This window comes from Neltuma alba, unplaced genomic scaffold, assembly GCF_004799145.2.
Source record: "Neltuma alba isolate B1F8T4 unplaced genomic scaffold, ASM479914v2 tig00011020_pilon, whole genome shotgun sequence".
Taxonomy (NCBI): Eukaryota; Viridiplantae; Streptophyta; class Magnoliopsida; order Fabales; family Fabaceae; genus Neltuma; species Neltuma alba.
The window spans coordinates 52,514-71,698 of NW_021635773.1; the positions used below are offsets into that span (position 1 = coordinate 52,514).

Below are 19,185 nucleotides of genomic sequence, written 5' to 3' on the forward strand. Positions count from 1 at the left end.
GTGGCTTTTTCCTCACATAATTATCCAGCTGTTGCATATTATTAATAACAAATACCCCACAATCATATCTACATATATTGAAGAAATACAACACATTTAGAATGAATACATGTTTTAACTAAGCTAATAATTTTAAATAAAAAAAGATCTCAAACTCACTTATTTGGCTGTAATGGAATATTGCTGGCCATTCTCCAGTGAAATTTTGTGAACATACCATCACCGAAAAGTCTATCCATGGCAAACAACTGCATGAAAAAGATTAATTCTGAGCACTTAAAAAGACTAGTCTATATATTAATTATATAAATGCCATAACTATATACATGCGACACTCACCAGTTTCTTTGTTGTTTTGTCACGTTCAGCTTTGTCTATAGATTGATGACACAGAGAATCCCAAATTTCAATTTCTTGGCTTTTCATATGAATAATATATAGATAATAATATTCAACATGAACAGGAATAAATATCTGTAACATGTGATGAAACAAATCAAATTGATCATATATAGACAAAAAGAGCAATCATTTTGATTAATGAATCATCAACTACAAGGAGACAAAAAGATAATATCTACCTTCTCACAATATACCAACTGAGGCATGTAGTTATCTTTGATATTATGTTCTTGAACAAAGTCAAGGAAGGAACTTAAATTAGCGCTGCTATCAAGTGCTGCATTCTACAAACAAAAGAATGATTAAATATTCTTGTCTAAACTCAAGAACTAACGTTGATATATATATATATATATATATATCACCATCATCATCCAATTGAAATTGGAATAAGAAATTACCGAAAACGTCACCGGAAGATACCAATTTAAATGTTTACTTTTGTTCCTCCTTTCAGTATTGGTCAAGATATCAGCAAAAATATCTATTACCTAAGAAAATAGAGAAATTGTTGAATATTAGTATAACTAAAACCTTCCTCACTAGTAACGAAATAGAAATAAGAGTCTATAAGAAAACACTCACCGATGAATTCAAATGCGTCTGCGGCCCAAGTGTGGTAAATTCAGATTGATTCAAAGATAAACGTGGCGGTGAAGAAAAAACTGTCCCACTGAGATCGAAGAAATTAGAACAGAAGATATGAGTGCTCTAAGCCCTTTTTAAAAATAAACAAATACACATTAAACGCTAATTAATACCGTGATTGTCCAAAAACATATTGGATCAACTGCAAGTCAGATTCATCCATCACCATATTGGAAACGTAAAAAGGGCCAACTTTAATCCTCCTCTCTTGATAATGCTGCCCATTTTCTGTGTGTATTTGTAATTGTGGGAGAGCTTTTATCCCTTCCCACATTTGTTTGGGGGACATGTAACAATCCAGCATTCTTTCATTTGGTTTGCCTAAACCTGTTTTAGGCATATAGTGCAATAATGAGTAACTTAAGTTGCGAAAGCCACCACACAAACTCAAAATTAATTGTGTTGGAGAGTATAATAGGCCTGCCGCCACACTCCGGTCCAAACCCAAGAGCAGCCTAATCACTTATTTGGTAACCTAGCTGTGAGACTCCTATTTTTGTTTGTATCGTTCCAATTTTGTCGGATTTTTTCCGAAGGAACTGTGACTACATTGGCTACTATTTCAAACTTATTGTCATCATAGGTTTTATTTATTTTATGATTATTCTAGGAGGATTATAAGAGATATCATTAGATTCAGTTTGATCCCGTTTTATTCTCCCTTCTTCCTTTTAGCAGCATCCAATGTCGATAACCGAAGTAAAGAGATAAAAACTAAAAATAAAGTTGAATTTTAATAAGAACACAGCTCTTTTTTAGGGATTTTAAGTTTATAATAAAATAACAAAATTCCATTCATTATATAATATCTTATAAAAACTTAATGAAATTATAAGTTTATAATATAAAAAATCTAAATTAGGTAATTTAAAAGAAATAATTTTAAGAATTTATCATTGTCACACCAATAATCCTGACTTTAATATAATTTTTTCTTCATAGAAAGCGCACTCATTAGGAGGTTTTAACCTTAATACTCTAAACTAGACAAAAATTAATCTCAAGTTTAAAGTAACTTTAGGAAAATAATATGTACTTGTTAAAATGCGTATGTGCATTTATAAATTTACCTATGAATTTGACCTAATAAATATAAGTAATTTGACCTAACTTTTATCATTTATAAATTACCAAGTATCAATATATATATATACAAACTCTTCAACCAAGCCATCTCCAAATATAGCTCACTATTGGCTCCACACCTAAATTACTGTTCACAGGCCATTATGAATGATATATATAGAGCCGGTAATATGAATTGAGCCCGTGAGCTCAACCCGCCAACAAGTGGCGGGTTGGGTTGATAAGAATTAGGATCATTTTAAAATGGAAGTTTTGAGCCTATAACCGTCAAGCCCAAACCCGCGGTGGGCTAACCCGTTTAACCTTTTTTTTTTTGTGCAAATTTTTCCCTTTGTCTCTCGGTCTCTACACTCTCGGCCCAGTCCACAGTCCAACAGTGAGCAATCCATGTCCAACACGGTCCCATTTTCACATTTTGCTTGCGTGTCGCACTCCTCCCAGACTCCCACTCTCCCAAACCCAGTCTCCCAGTTGCCCTCGGCCAATCCCAACTCCCAAGCCCCAAGATCTCCACTCTCTGTCTCTGCTTTGCACCTTTGCCCTAGCTCACGAGTGATGATTGAGCATTTGATAGTTAATACTTGATGGTGATTTATGTAGTGACATTGTGTTTGTGACTTTGTGGTAGTGTTAATTTAGATTTATGTTTTAATTTGAGATGTTTGTTAAATTATTAAAGACATATCATGTTCATTTAATCATATGTTTAATATTTTGATATATTTGAAACTTGAAACTTGAAACTTTGGATGGATTCCATGTTTTATTTATGATAATTTCTATTTGTATGTTTTATTTTCGGTATTTAAGAATTAGAAATTTTAAGTAGGTTTTATTAAAAAAAGTAAAAAAAATTACAAAATTTGGTGGGCTGGGTTGGAAAAATTCCAACCCGTCAGAAAGCGGTCCTAAAAAGCCCAGCCCGCCAAGCTTTAGGCCTGCCACGGGTTAACCCATAATCGGCGGGTTAGCTCATATTACCGGCTCTAGATATATGGCTTGCAAATAGGTTCTCGGGCTTTGTGTCCAGTGGCTCAGACAATTGGCTGCGTACAATGTTGTTTTAAAGGTTTTAAAACGCAGTAAAAAAGGTTTCGAGAATAAAACTCAAAATTATTTTGTGAAGGTTGGTTATGATTATTTTTCAAATTACTCCATATCCTTATAAGCTTTTTTTGAAAACAAAATATTAGCACAGTTTTATATTATTTGTTATAATATTGTACAATTTTTATTATGTAACTTTCTTTTCCTTATTTTAAATACAAAATGCACAAGATATTTTTTCTTAATCTTTTTAAAATATTTAAAAAATCAGAAGGAGAAAAAATATTTCTTTTAGGTTGTTGAATTTTTTTACAATTATTTCATATCCTCGTATTTAAAATTTAAATATTATAAATGTCAAATTTTAAAATTCAAAATTCAAATAACCTCGTGTTGCAGGCTCTACGATCTGAGAATTTTTTAAGTTTTAAATAATAGGTTTTGTTTTTTAAAAGACAAAATGGTTTAAATATTTATTAAATTATGGGAATCAATGTTTTAGAAGGAAAGAAATTTAAGAGATTAAAATTTATTATTTAAAATTTAAGAGATCAAAATTAAAATAAAAACAAATTTAAAGAAGAAAAAATTATATTAACCTAATATTTATTAATTTTCCCCTCCTGATTCCTGAATGTGGGGAGGGCGGCTGGTGAAACCCTCCATTATGTCCAACTCTGCTCTGCTTTCCTAATGGCTCGTCTTCTCCGAGTCGCTCAACGAAAGCTCTACGCTTTTTCGCCTTCGATTAGAACTCGGACGCGCGAGCTCTCGTGTCGCGTTCACTCACTAGATGTCATTTCAGCCTCTCTTCATCAAACCAGACCTTATGGAGCTCAGGCAATGGCTAAGTCGCCCTTTGAATCAAACATTTTAAGAATTCTTCGAAACGAGATCGAGTACCAGTCCGAGTACGCACCTCCAGAACAGGTTCACACTTCTTTCTTTTCTAAATTATGAATTTGCTGTTATTCTTGTGCAACTCTTTTCATTTAGTTGTTCATTTCCCCTCATTTTGAGGTTATAATTACTTGGAGTTGGTGTTAGTCTTCGAACTTTAACTATTGTGGACAATACTATTAATTTCTGAATCTGTGTCGATATGGGAGTCTTAACTGTAACTATTGTGGACAATACTATATTGTGCTTACTCAATCAGATGCCTTTGTATTTGAAGCCTGGCTAGATTTTCATATGTTATGATAGTTACTGGAAAGAAAACGACAACAATCGACGGAAGAGGGCTTAGGTTTAGATAATGCTGGGAATAAATCCATGCCTGGAGAGTTCATTAACTCTTACAGCAAATGGGAACAATTAATAGAGATTAGAGAATCCTGACATTATATAATTTGAAATTAAAAAGAAAGAGGTAATTGAAAAGAAAGGGGGAAAAAAAACTCCACTCAAGTTAGCAAACCGAAGTTGTGATCTGGGATTAATTGTACTAAAGTTCCATATTTTTACTCAACATAGGCTTTCGGTTGCTGGTTAGAGTGTGAGGAGTGGCATTACAGATCGACTAAGTTTTGGTTTCGAGTACTGTGTAGTGTGTATATTCATTTATTTGCTCACAAAACTTCCAACGGTTCATTTTGTGTGTCACTTTAAGTGTGTTTTTATAAATCGTTCATTAAATCATGCTCAATCTAATATTTTTAACCCCCCACCCTCCCGGGGGGGGGGGGAACCCTCATTCGTTTGCTTATCAATTGCTTCAGGTTTGAGGTATTTGGAGCTAATAATCATTACTCTTACCTTGTTATTTATTTTTGCTATATTATGTGTATGAAGCTTGGCAGTATTCTTGTTTTCTATATAGTTCCTAGAATGAGCACAACATTAATCAGTGAAAGAGGGTTAGATGATTCCTCGTTGAAATCTATGCCCTGAGAATTCGTTGACGTATTTGAGAAAATAAGAGAAATTTATACTGTGGAAAAGGTTTGGATGGTCAGAGATTTTAGAAAAGAAAGTCAAGAATAAAAGAACCCCATTCGGTTCAGCAAAACAGGGTATTGTTTGCAGCTCCATTTAAAGCACTTTTAAATCATAAAGGAACTTCTATGATTTTACTTAAAAGTTATTAATAGACTTGTTTGAAGTCACTCCATAAGTCCTTTAAATTCATAAAATTGTTTTGTTTGTTAGGATATTTATGTTTCTACATATTTTCAGATGGTTCTCTGATGATGTTGGGCTGGTTTCTTTGGTTTTGATGTTTGGTCTTCAAAACCAACTTAGATTTGGTCCAAAAGCATGGGAAAATATATTTTTGTTGTTAAATTTGAATATAAAATTTGCACTGTTTTGATTCCTTTTAGTTTTTATGGTCAGGGCATCCTTGGCTCTTCCTCTTAAAATTCTTATCAAGTGTGTATTTATGTATGACTTTTTGTTATATATTTTGTTAAAAGGAAATTTTATCTATAGCATAGAAAAATATTCTTCTTTACATGCCCCACACCCTCTCCTTCTCAAAATGCTTTGAAATAAAATCTCAATTTTGGACAACCTTGCTTGGTCTGATTTATTCTATGTTCTCCAAATTAAATAGTAGGAAGTGAAGGAACAAATATGAAAGAAAGTCATGATGAAGCTACAATTACTATACTGGTATAATCATGAAAATTGGGAGAGATTGTATAATGCTGGAAAAGAGATTTTAGTCATTTGATTTTCACATCAATATGTGTGATATATCGTTATATTCAATCTATCCTCATCCTTCTTGTATTTTGCGTATTCCCATTATAGTTCATCTTGTAAAGTATCCACATTGTAATAAAGCTTGTCTCATTAAAAAATGTCTTTTTTCTGAACAATGCAGCCTTTGACAAAATTCAATTCATTCATTGTTCAAGATCGACCAGGTGAGCAGTGGATTACAATGAAAGGGAGGTTTGGGGACAAAGAAGAAATAACAATTGAAGCTACCATCTTTGATGGTTATGCACAGGTTCCTAAGCTTGGAGATGACAGTGCTGGGGTGAATGTCCATCTTCACATTAGTCTACTCGTGGATATTTCAAAGGAGGAATGTGGCAGTGAATTGGAATTTGTTTGCTCAGCATGGCCAGAATCTTTAGAAATCCAAAGAGTTTACATATTAAGGCGTGATAGCGCGCAGGCCATACCTTACACGGGACCTGATTTCAGGTTTGGCATGTTAACGCCTTTACCTCTTGCGTATCGGTTGTTTTAAGCAAGTTTGAATCTGAAATTTAACAAATCCAAAACATTTATCAAGTGTTTTTTTATTGCTGATTTGAATTTTTTTTTTATATGAATTTGTTAGTAATTCTACTCTGGTTCAATTGCTGATTCAGGACTTTGAACACCGAAATTCAGAACAAATTTCTTGAGTACCTCAAGACAAGGGGGATAAATAATGAATTATGTGCTTTCTTGCATCAGTATATGGCTAACAAGGACAGAATTGAGCTTCTACGGTATCTGGGAAGTGTTAAGTCTTTTATAGAGAAATAGAAGGTTATCTTGGCCGGCAAGATGTGGTGTGAACACTTGATTTTGCCACTAATTTAGTTTCCTTAGATGAAAGTCATCGATCAACCTTTTCTTCCATAGTTGACTGTGTAAATACATGTCAAACAAGTTAAACAATGGAGCCCTGTATGTGCTATTTAGCTTGGAGATTCAGCAGAGAAGAAAATTTGGGCAATAATAAATAGAATTCTTTGTTAAGACTTGTGACTGTATTTTTGAGGTCAAGGAACTTATATTGGTGATTTTGCAAGATGGTTCTCTGGCTGCCCAATCATGTTTTCTCCTTTTTCTTTGGTAAACTCTCTTGTCCTGTTTTGTAACACTAACACATGTTGCATGCCCTTGAACTTTTCTTACCTTGTTATACCGGGGATCTGATAACCCTTGCTCTAAACTTCTAATTGGCATTTCAAACTGTCTAGTCACTATCAAAATCTCTTGATCATGCATAGATTCGTGTGCTGAAAGCATCTGTTTTCACTTTAGTGAGTTGTTCTAAATCAGGCAGGGCTTGCGCTGATGCATTTGTCATGGCTACAAAGGTAACCCCTAGTGAGTTTTTAACATAGCCACATGTTCAAAGTTTGAATCTAAGAGCACTAATTAAGCTAGTCCAGTTACTTGCCAGTTGAACTAAGCTACTCATTTTCTTACTAGCGGTAGCGGCATATTCAGGTTTTGTTTTGCTACCTAGGAACGGTTGCTTCTTTTGACGAACTGCTCTACATGTTCTTCATTGCTACTATTATGACAGGATATTGTGAAAGGGACAAAAGAAAAAAAACAGAAGACAAAAAACAAAACAAAACAAAACCTCGTTAATTCCCTTTCAAATTGCACTCATTTTATTAGTTCAAATGGCATGACAACGGATGCACGTCTAAATGAGTTTAAAATGTTTGTCCTTCAAATTCTTATTGTTTGTCCTTCAAATTGCACTCATTTTATTAGTTCAAAGAGGAAAGAAATTGTTCGGCTTGTTACTCGTATGTGCGATCTGGGGAAGAAAATTTAAATAATAAGCGAATTTGAATATTTGATTATACAAAGTTTAATAATTAATTACCACCCATAATGTTAATGGATTACTGGACTATGATTCAAAGTATCACGGTTGCTGGTTAAAAAAAGAAAGGATCACTTGGTTCACTTAATTTGCAATCTCACAATATATGTATGTGTGTATTAATATTTGATTTTTATCCAGGTTGTGATATACCTCGAAATATTTTTTCTCAAAAAAAAAAAAAAAAGGCAAAACCCCCTAAGCTTTTCAAAGAAGAAATATCTTTAATCGCAATCTATGGATAATTACATAAGTTTATTACTTGCAGATTATAGAAATTGTTATCAATATACTATTTCTGGTCTTAAATATAAAAATTAGTTGAATAATTCAAGTAGATTAAGAAAATAAGTTGATTTAGTTCTTTGTAATAAATAAGTGTTGTGTTTCTTAAAATATTCTTGCTAATCAAATATATTGGCTAGAACTACTATTATTAGAAGGACTATTTTAAAAAAAATTAATAAATATAAAAAACAAAATAAATTAAAATCCTATATTTAACATTAAAATAAAAGTTAAATAATATTTTATATTAAACACTGTATTCCTCTTGCTTTCTAGCATTGCTCCTCTGGATCCTGTTCCCCCGGGCCTATGGAAACAGACGGTCATAGTTCCATCTTTATACCCCAGAAAGGAAAGCATTGACCACAACTAATTAAAAAAAACAAAAAAACAGGGTTTACAATATCCTGTGCCTTGCAAGTTGCAGCACAAAACCCACTAACTAAGACGGGTGTTAATGATACTACTGAAAATTTATAACACGACCTGAATTATTTTAAATTATCCTATTTAATTATACATATCAGAATTATTTTTTAGTGAAATTTTTTATAATTAATAGAGATATTTTGAAGAAAATATTACAAATTTAAAAAACAAAATATATTGATATCTTATATTTATGAGGAAATTCAATATCCTAACTGAATCTTATATTTCATTGAGAGATTGGGTTATTCACAAACAACATTAAAGAGAGGCACACTAAATGCCCCAAGGGTCATTGATAACTTGGCATCAAGGGTCATTGATAACACATCGCAGCTGATTTCCCACCCTAATTAAGATGCATAATAATTGGGATTATGCTGGTCTGCATGAAGTGCACTCATCCCGTCTGAAGGCCTCATTTGCATGTAATAAAGGGGGCCATCTTATTCAAGTACATTCCGTGCAAGTTTGTGTATAGGTATAGAAAGAATAGGGTTTTTTGAAAAACTAATATTATAATACTTTCTTTTCTTAATATAAAAGTTAGGGACTTAATTTAGATAGATTAAAAAAATTAAAATTAATTAAGTTTATAATAGATATGTAGTGATTTTTTTAAACTACGTATTCTATTTAATCATGTCTATTGAAACAATCTTTTTGGTGAAAACTTTTTATAATTAATAGGGATATTTTAACAAAAATATTATAAATTTGAGAGATAAATTGAATTGATGTCTTATATTTATGACTAAATTTAATTTTTCAACTATCTCTTATATTAAGAACAAAAAATACTAATGATATTTCTTCTCGAGGCCTTGTAATTAAGAAATTCTTAAAAGTGTTTAGTGTTAGTGGAATAAAAGATGATTTAATTGCTAGGTAGTATTGGATATAATGACTAATTAATTGATAAAGGGAAGCAATATTAAGAGTGCTCAATTGTGTCCCGTTCCAATGTTTTGTTTTTCTTTCAATCATTTTGGAACGGGACCAAAACAGCATGAGATAAAATTATTTTAGGATAGGATGGGACGAGGATGCAAGACGGTAATGTCCCGTCTCGATTCCGTTCCAATATGTTATCTTTATTTTTAATTGTTATAAATTTATTTTATTTATCATTTTAATAATGTTTTGGTAATGATATCTATTAATTGTCTTTTTTTTTTATTTATAAGTTGTTTTGTATGAGTTACATGATATTCTTTGTGGTGAACATTTTAAGTTTGTTTATTTTTTGTCTCTTAAGATTACAAAAAATATTTTTTCCTTGGCATTGTTCTCTCCCTTTTATCTATTTTCTTCATATGGTTTTTATATTTCATGTATAGTTAGTTTCCAAATCAAAAAAGTAAAAAAAAAAAAGAATTAAAAAAAATGTGACGTTTTTGTCCCGTCCCAGCTATGTCCCATTCCACATGGGATGAAAAACCCATTCTATCCTTGTTATCATGATGGAACTGGAACGGGCTCATTCCTATCTGATCCAATCACATAAACACTCTTACGAGTAGTATATTAATAATAGTAAAGTAACAGTAGTAATAATAAACACGAACAATATTGAATACAACGGCTAATTACGCAAAAATAATGATAGTCTTAAAAGTTTAATTGGAAACTGAATAAACGCAGAGGTGTCATTGATCAGTTAATTTTCTTTCCATTTATTTACAAAAAGGCGGACAGCCTTTTCCTGTCAACTCTATTCTTGCTTGACTCCTTCCTTCAAGTGTCTGAGATTTTAAACTCTAAAAGATGTACAATAAAATCGCCCGCAATTTATAACTCCCTCCTGCCGGGTCAGACAACAACCCTAGATGATATTAAAGATTCAAGCTTTTTCTCTGTATCATGTTCCTTGAGAGGGCAGAAAGGAAGTGGATACAATGGCGGCTTCATAGTTTTTCCTAAACTCAAAGAAGACACTGCTTTTGTTAATAACTCATCTTCTTCCTTCTTCTCTGGCTTTCAAATCATCATTGTCTACCCGCTCTACTTATCTTCCAAACCTGAAGTAAAACTTGAGTAAGTCACTCTCTCTCGGTCCTTTTTATCTTTCAGATCTTGTAGTTTTAAAGTTACTTCCTTTTTTCTTTTTTGTTTTTTGTTTCTCGTTTCAGCCTTTCATTGTGATCTGATATTTGAAATGGGTTTCTTGCTTCTCTTTTGTTTCTTCTAGTTTAGCTTTGAACAGCACGATTCATTTACCCACACAGTTATATTGAAGGGTATTTGGAAGAATTTATGAGCTCCCGAAAGCGAATCTAAACTACTCCTCCGGTCCTTATTATAAGACCCAATTTGACTTTTTATTTGGTCCTAATTATAAGACCCAATCCATTTTGTCTCTTATATTTATGCATTTTTTTCCAAGATAATCCTTCTAATAATGATAGTTTTAGCCAATATACTTAATTAGCAAGGATATTTTAGGAATGACAACACTTATTTATTATAAATAACCAACTTAACTTACTTCCTTAATCTCCTCAAATAAGTCAATTGGGTCTTATAATTAGGACCGGAGGAGTATTTAGTTTGCTTTGATAGATGCATATAAAATTATGCTGAATACTGATTGATTTGTTTAATGAAGAAGTTGAAGCTGAGAATGTTATTAGAGGCAAAGAAAAGAGAACAATAGAAAAATTAAGATGTGATAAAAAAAATGAAAGGTCACTAAAACGTGGGATCAGGCGAAAAAATTGAAAAGACAAATCGAGTGTTGAAATATCATATTTACCAGACTAAGCTTAAGGGTGTTGAAACATGCTCGGATTCTCATAAAATCTGAGGATATTTTGACACCTTTGAGCTTAATCTGATAAATTTGACATTTTAACACTTCATTTAATTCGTTCTATCAATTTCTTAACTTGTTCTTACATTTTAGTGCATTTAATCTTCCACCACCTCTTAGTTTTTTCATTGTTATTTTTTCTCTTTCTCTGTATATAATAACATTTTCTCCGTTAATAAATCAAGATTCAACATAAATGCATATATCAAAACAGAAAACAAAATAAGTAGTTTAGATTAGTTTTTAAGAGCTCATTAATTTTTCTAAATACCCTTCAATATAACTCAATGAATTAGAAAAAAGAACAATAGAGAAGCCAGTGTCTGTGGATGGGAAGGCCAAAGAAAGAGGAAGAGCACCTCCTTGATTAACAGGGTATGAAATAATGTTATTTTAATTTTTAATTTTTAATTTAAACAATATAATGAAAGGAAAATGATGTTTGAGTCTCTTGTTGGATTATTTTTTATATTTTGAAGTAGATATTAAAGTGTGATAATCTCTTTTACAGAGACTCAAATGTCATTTTCCCCAAATTATCATAATTAAGAATGCATAAATGTATATTATGTTATTGTTTTGATAGTGAAGGTTTATTCACATGCAAGAGTTTGCCCATATTGAATCTGACATTTCCGTCTCATTAACTAAACTTATTACCATAAAATGTATATTCCTTTTTTTTTTTTCCCCAAATATATTTACATATAGTAAACTCTCAATTATAGAGAGAGAAAAAAGACTCAGACCTTAGTACTATTTAACACCAACATTTAAGATCCAGATGTGAGAATTTAGGCAGAATGAGACAATGTTATATCTGTTATAGCAAGTTGAGTGAAATACTTGAAAATGTGCTTTTAATTCTGCAGAATTCTAAATGTAATACAGTTTTAAACATTAATCATGTAGTCAAACATTCCTAAAATTAATTCCTGTTTATATAATTAACAGCATATAACTTTTTTGTTTCTGAAATATAGTAAATGACCAAGATTTGTGGTTGATACAATATGTTTTTGAACAATTATGATGAGTTTCATATATTTTGAATTACTGTTTATGTGTATTTGTGTTTTTAAAAAGTTTAAATCACTTGTCTATGCTGATCTTCTTCAGTTGGACAATTTTTTTCTTCAACACATTTATATTTGGATTTGACGTGATTTGCTTACACTTAAACCTGTGCATTTTTGGATTTATTGATGAGTATATTTACTAATAATCTAATACTTTATTGTTATTACTAAGCAAGTCTTAGTTATATTAATGTTTAACTTTTTTGTTATATTAAGTAATAGATAATTTTGCTGATATCTTAACCAATACTGAAAAAAAAAATGAATGTTTCAATTGGTATATTCTATAAACATTGTCGGTGATTTTTAATTCCCTTTTTAATTTTGATTCAAGAATATCATCTAATTAAAAAGAGAATAAAAAATCAATCAAAAACGTCTATGAAACATACAAATTGAAAGATTCACTTTTCTTCCTTCTTTCGTGTTGGTCAAGATATAAGTAAAATTATCTATCACTTAAAAATATTTATTATTTAAGATAAAAAAAAGTTAAATACTAACATAGCAAAGACCTTGCTTAATAATAAGAAAAGAATATAAGAGTATTAGCAAAATATACTCACGCTTATGAATTTGAAAATGCCTGCAGTTTAAGGGGGTGTTTGACAAGTATGAAAAGTGTTTTTTAAAAGCACTTTTTCGTAAATTGAGATAAACTCATCTAAATATTTATTTCGTATACTATAAAAATATTTTTAAAACCATAGTTTTAGTTCCATCCAAATACTCTAAGTATGATCAAATTAGGTTGATCCAAATGTAAACGCGTTGAAGAAAAATTCTCCAATTGAAGAAGAACATATAAGACGAGTGATTTAAGCTTTTTAAAAACACAAATAAACACTAGTTCAAAGCATATAAACTTAAAATGATTGTTCAAAAATATATTCTATGAACCACAAGTCTTGTTCATTCATTTTTTTAAGAGACAGAGACGTTATATGCTGTTAATAATATAAACATCAATTAATTTCACGAATGTTTGACCATTTGATCGATATTTAAAAGTATATCATATTTAGAATTTTGGGGAACTAAAAAGCACATTTTCAAGGACTTCAACCAATATGCTAAAATGGACATTATATTATAATATTATTTTTTTGGGTTTTACTTTATACCCTTTTTTTGTTTTCAGGAGTCATGACTAAAATTATTACTCCTCCGGCCTTAAATATAAGACCTTTTTTGTAGTGTAAATTATACTATAAAATGAGTCTTCTATTCAAGATCAGAAGAATATTAGTTTTATGTGTCTAATTTTGCCTAGATTCTCACACAAGGTGTTAATTGGTATTAGAGTTTTAGGTCTTTTTTTTTTTTTTTCAACTCTAGTGATGAGAGTTTACTATAACATATATATATATATATATGTATGTATATGTATATTAAAAATGGTTGCACGCGATATACATGTAAGTAACAGTTTAATATTTTAATTTCTTATAATTGATCCTTTCGTTTGCAAAATTTGATTTGAGAATGTCAATAAATATCCTATTATAACCTAAGGGAAAATGACAAGAAAATGACTGTTGAATTCTGAAATGACAAAATGGGCATGTAAATTACTGAAATGACAAAATGGCCATGGGGTATCAATTTGGAATTTGGATAATTCACCAAAAAGACTGAAATGCCCTCAATTTTTTCGAGAATCAGAGGGCGGGATATTGTGCAACAGAATTGGAGTTTGGTTGGCGGTTCTCCACTTGGCGAAACTGCATAGACCATGGGGTTCTCCGAACTCTCACATTGCACTCGGCGAAACTGCATATGGTTCTCGCAAGTCTCACATTGCCATGGTTGAGGAACTGTGAACGAGGAATGTGAATAGCATCCGGCTTGTTCGTCTTTTCCGTGGGTAGCAAACCAGTGACAAGCTTCAATCTTCAGAAGGGAGAGGGGGTGGCTAGAGAGAGAGATTCTGAGGGAGAGCACCTGTAAGGTCGTCACCGGTTGAGGAAGAAGTCGATATTCGTTCCGACCCCGGTAAGCCACCTAAATCTCTCCGTCTTGCGCTTGTCTGATTAGAGTGTTTTGATTTGGGGAAAACGGTGAATGTTGGTTGTAAAGTGGGGGAAGCAATGGTAAAGGTGTAAAATGGAACGTAAAGGTAGATTAGATTAAAACTCGGTGCTTCTATGTGTGACCGAATTACAGAAGTTGTTTGCTTGCTCTGATTCATATAACTCGGTCCATATTTGACGAGATATCTCTCTGATTGTTATTGTCTGATTGCTATGTTGCTGTAATGTTGGAAGGCATAATATACGTGTGAGTTTATGATTGTTACACTACTTTTTAAAAGCCCATAAATTGCGACCACTGTCGCACATAAGCCAGTGGATGCTTCCCGCCCCCTTGTTTGGTCTGTTCGTGTAATGGACATTGCACATTTTTAGCATTGTGTATGGGACTAAAATGAGTTCAACTATATCCCCATATTGGTTACGCAAATTTAACATTGTAAAATAAATTGAAAGGGGTGACTCTTCGTGGGTAGAACTCTGTTTTGAAGATATAGCTACCTAATGGGCATAACCTCAGTCATTTAGCGATGCAATTTACCTGGGGATGAACATGCATATTCATTTCAATATGTACAAAGTGAGAATGACCTTTGTGGCCTTCTTATGTATTGCTATTACTCCCTCCGTTCCTTATTATAAGAGACATTTGATGCTTATAGCATGTTCCTATATATAAGAGACACTTACAAGTTGTCTCTACTTTTTTGTGTTGATTTACTATTTTACCCATATTTTTATCTCCAACTCACACTCTCTCTCCCTCCCACTTCTCTTTCTTTTAATAATTTAATTGTTCTCTCATGCTCTCTCTCCTTATTAATGAGAGCATTTTTGGAAAAAAAAATTATACTTTTTACACATTAATTGTTCTTAACTAATTTTAACTGTTTTTTTTTTATCAACGTACTTCGGTTATTTGTCTCTTATAATAAGGAACGGAGGGAGTATTTACTTGGTCCTCTGTGGCACTGTGTAGTAGTAATTTCCATAATATAAGTTACTTGAAGATGCAAATTTTGTAACATTTCATCAAGAAAGAATCACTTTTGATGCATATTCATTTATTTTTTAATCTGTTGGTTTGAGGATTGAAGAGGTAGAGATTAATCTGCTGGTTTGAGGATTGAAGAGCTAGAGGTCGCTGAAGTGCTGAGAAGCATCAATCGCATTGCTGTCATGTAGGAGGTTGGCGAAGTAACTGTGACTGTGACAAACGGTAATATGTAGTTGTAATAGGAATTAAGTGGTTAAGTTATATAGCTTTGGTAAGATTAGATTGTTTTTAGTTTGTTCTTAAAGTGTATTATGTCGTTAGTCTCTATTGTCTGCTCTGTTATGTGAAGTGAGAAAGAAGCAATAACATTCATTACGTGATCAGCAAATTTAGTTATCTGAGTAGTAAATAGTCGAGGTTCATTTTGTGGCTAAATAACAACACCTATAATGTGAATGACTACACTGGAAATGGTAATGACAACTTTTTTGAAATGCAAAGAAAGTTGAGCTGTTCAACTGACCAGATTTAGTTATTTATGCTTGTTGTAGAAGGAGGGCCAAGTGAAGAAGTGAAGAATGGCTACATGTTGTTTAGATGAGAATTTCTTAAGGGTGGGGAGAAGTTTAAGAATATGTTTGAACAAGTGAAAAAGGCATCAAAGGCATGGAAGCAGTTGACACCAGAGGAGCAGAAGAAATACAGTGATAAGTGAAGCAATCAAGAATGGAAGGGATGAAGAAGAAGAGGAAGAAAAAAGTGGCTTTTAGCACTCGTTGCTCGGTTTGGCAATTTAAGTCATTAGTGGACTTCATAAAAGATGATGAAGATTTGAAAGTGAGGGTACAAAATTTAGGCTTTGGCCATTTACTTGACATTGGATGTGAGAGACTCCCTCGTGACCTCATAGTATGTGTGCTCCAAGCATATGATCAGCCTATCCATCAATTTCTAATAAGAGGGATAATAAAGGAAATAGAAGCAAATGATGTTGCAAACTTGTTGGGTGTACCCCACACAGGGGAGAAGGTAAAAATAGACGTATGTGATGATGATGAGACATACCAGAGGTTGAAGGAGGAATTTGGTAAAGTCCCTTATACAAAGATACTTAATGACATTAAATTTGGGCAGAAGAAAGATGAGTTTGAGTTCTTGTTTATGCTATACACACTTGGGAGTTTTTTAACTCCTACTTCACAAACAACTGAGTGACAAGCTAATAAGAGTCATGTGCTGTACCATGAAAGGATTTCACCAATTTGATTGGGCCACGTACATTGTGAAGCACTTGTGGAAAGAGATGGGAGATTGTGTGAAAGTGTACACAAAAGCAAAGAAAGACGAAGATGAAGATGAAGGAAGCTGCAATGTAGGAGGATGCATCTACCTCCTATTGGTATGTATTTCTGACTTATGCTTGTAAGTTATTGTTTTCTTCATTTGTGGAATTGGCAAGTTAATGATTTACTGTTGTAGTTATATTTTGCTGAGCACTTCCCACTATCCAAAACTGTTGAGAGAGGGTCCCTAAATGCTATTCAATTTTGGACTGATGAGAGGATAAGGAAGCTGGAAAAGAAGGAGAGGGAAAGCAAGAGGGGTTTACTGTATAAGGGCAAGAGAAGTATGGATAGAAGTGGGAAGGATGAAGAAAAACGCAGAAGTGTGGGTCATTTACACTCGGTATGTGCTTTCGTTACTAATTTTCATTCTCATTAGCAAATAATCTCATGAAAAAAGTGTTTACTCATTTTAAATTGTTTGCTGTAGGAGTTACAGAAGTTGCACGGACGATTGATGGCTCAGATCGAATTAAGCACTGGGAGGCTTATAAGTACAATAAAAGATGAGCTGGATAAGGTGCAAATAATGATAGAGGAAAATAATTTGACCACAGATGATGAGGACCCTATTGACGTCCCAGATGATGATAAGGGAGATGATGCATTTGGCGATGAGGACCCCCATGATCATGATGGACATGAGTCTGATCACGAAGGTGATGATAAAGATGAGTTCCACAAGGAAGATGATCAGGGAGACGATGATGCAACTGGCTCAGATAGGGGTGATGACATCGTTGTTGCAGCAAAGGTGCAGACAAAGAAATTATGGAGTCTCCCCTGCCCTTTTCCCCCATGGACAACGGATGTCAACTCTGGAGGTCGCAAAGGGAGATGAAATCCGCTATCAATTCTCCATGGATTTTGACAAAGCCAATTAAGAGGCAAAAGAGGCCCATGAATGACAAGGACCGGTTTATGACATAGTTTCCTGTATGTGTTCAAGCAAGGACGATGACATGTATGTACATATCCACTACCCACGTAATCATATTCATTGCAGTTTTGTGCTAATTGACTACATGCATAATGATATTGACAACATATTTTTAGGCCTTTGGTGAAAATCTCTGATGAAGATATCACTCAGGATCAGCTAAGGACACTTGGTGGAATTGAGAAAATAGGTAACCAGGTAAGTAGAATATTTGTGATGAGGTCATTTAATTGTTTAATAGATGCTGTGTTTTTGATGTCAACTGTGTGCAAGACTCTAATGGCTGATATGGAGAAGGAAGGGCAAGTGAAGTGGCACATTTTTTATGCTGACTTTATGGTAAGCTTGCTGAGATGTTAGTTTTTTGTCGATTGATGTTGATAAATGACTAAAATGTTCATGTTTTAGGCAATAATGGCAGCTAACCCAAAGCCGTGGGATGCTACAAAACGGAAGAAACAATTTTTACCTGAAAATGTAGGCTACAACATAAGAGAATGTGATTTGATCTTTGGACCCACACTTGTTGGCGCTCACTGGTTTTGTGTTATGCTTGAGCCTAGCACAATGAATTTTATGTGCTGGACTCAATGAAGCCAAATTTAGAGGGTAAGAAGAAGAGCAAGAAGAAGGGTGTAATTATTCATGACATAACGACCGTGGTCACTGAATGTGTAAGGATAATGCAACTCATCTTCTATGATTGACATTTCATTTACCTTTTATTTACAATTGCGTAATGATATTGTGCAGAGGAATAGATTTTATGACATTATTGAGATAGTTAAGCCTAATGCCACTGGGAAGAAGAAAATGAGTGATATCATTTGGGCTCCTGTTCCGCAACAAAACAATTTGTGAGTGGTTTATGTTGTTGATATTATTATGTCTCAAAGCAGCCCAATGTGTTATTTTCATTCTTTTACATTGTTAGGATGTTTTCATGTGCAGGTGAGACTGCGGCGTTCATGTATTAATATGGTTGAGTAAATGGAAGCCCGGTGAGATACTTGACTATACGGATGAACAAGTGGCTGAATTCCGACGAAACCTCATGTGGTGGCTAGTGAATCGTAAGCTTAATTCAAGACGTGATGAAGCATTAAGCTTGCTTTCGTCAACCCAAGCTACCACACTGACCAAAAGACGGCATTTGTGATAGTAGGAGACATTATGTAGATTAGGCATATAGTACTTGTAAAAGCAGTGTTAGTTTGAAGTCTTAATATTTGACTTATGGTTTGAGGTACTAAGTGGCTGTCAGTTGTTAGCCTAATTGCAATCCTTTTTGGGATAATTTGACTATAAAAGTTATGGTATTTACAACATGCCATGTGACTTCCGTGATGATAATCACAAGTTACATCCACTTGGACCCAGGTTCACTACACAAGTAATAGGATTAACAACTTTCGGATTGAGAATTGCAACCTCCGTAATGATAGTTACCACATCACTGTTGCCATTTGCATCTGAAGTCTTTCAAGCCCAAATCACGTTTTTTGAAT

General features: G+C 33.1%; 1 protein-coding gene across 1 annotated transcript; it reads left to right on the forward strand.

The window, feature by feature from the left end:
- The first annotated feature begins 3,833 nt into the window (after positions 1-3,833).
- Positions 3,834-6,961, forward strand: LOC114760774 (uncharacterized protein At2g39795, mitochondrial). The gene is made up of 3 exons (XM_028950059.1): positions 3,834-4,113; positions 6,014-6,342; positions 6,513-6,961. The coding sequence occupies exons 1-3, from the start codon at positions 3,877-3,879 to the stop codon at positions 6,670-6,672; spliced, it is 726 nt and encodes a 241-aa protein (XP_028805892.1). The 5' UTR covers positions 3,834-3,876; the 3' UTR covers positions 6,673-6,961.
- The last annotated feature ends 12,224 nt before the right edge of the window (positions 6,962-19,185 follow it).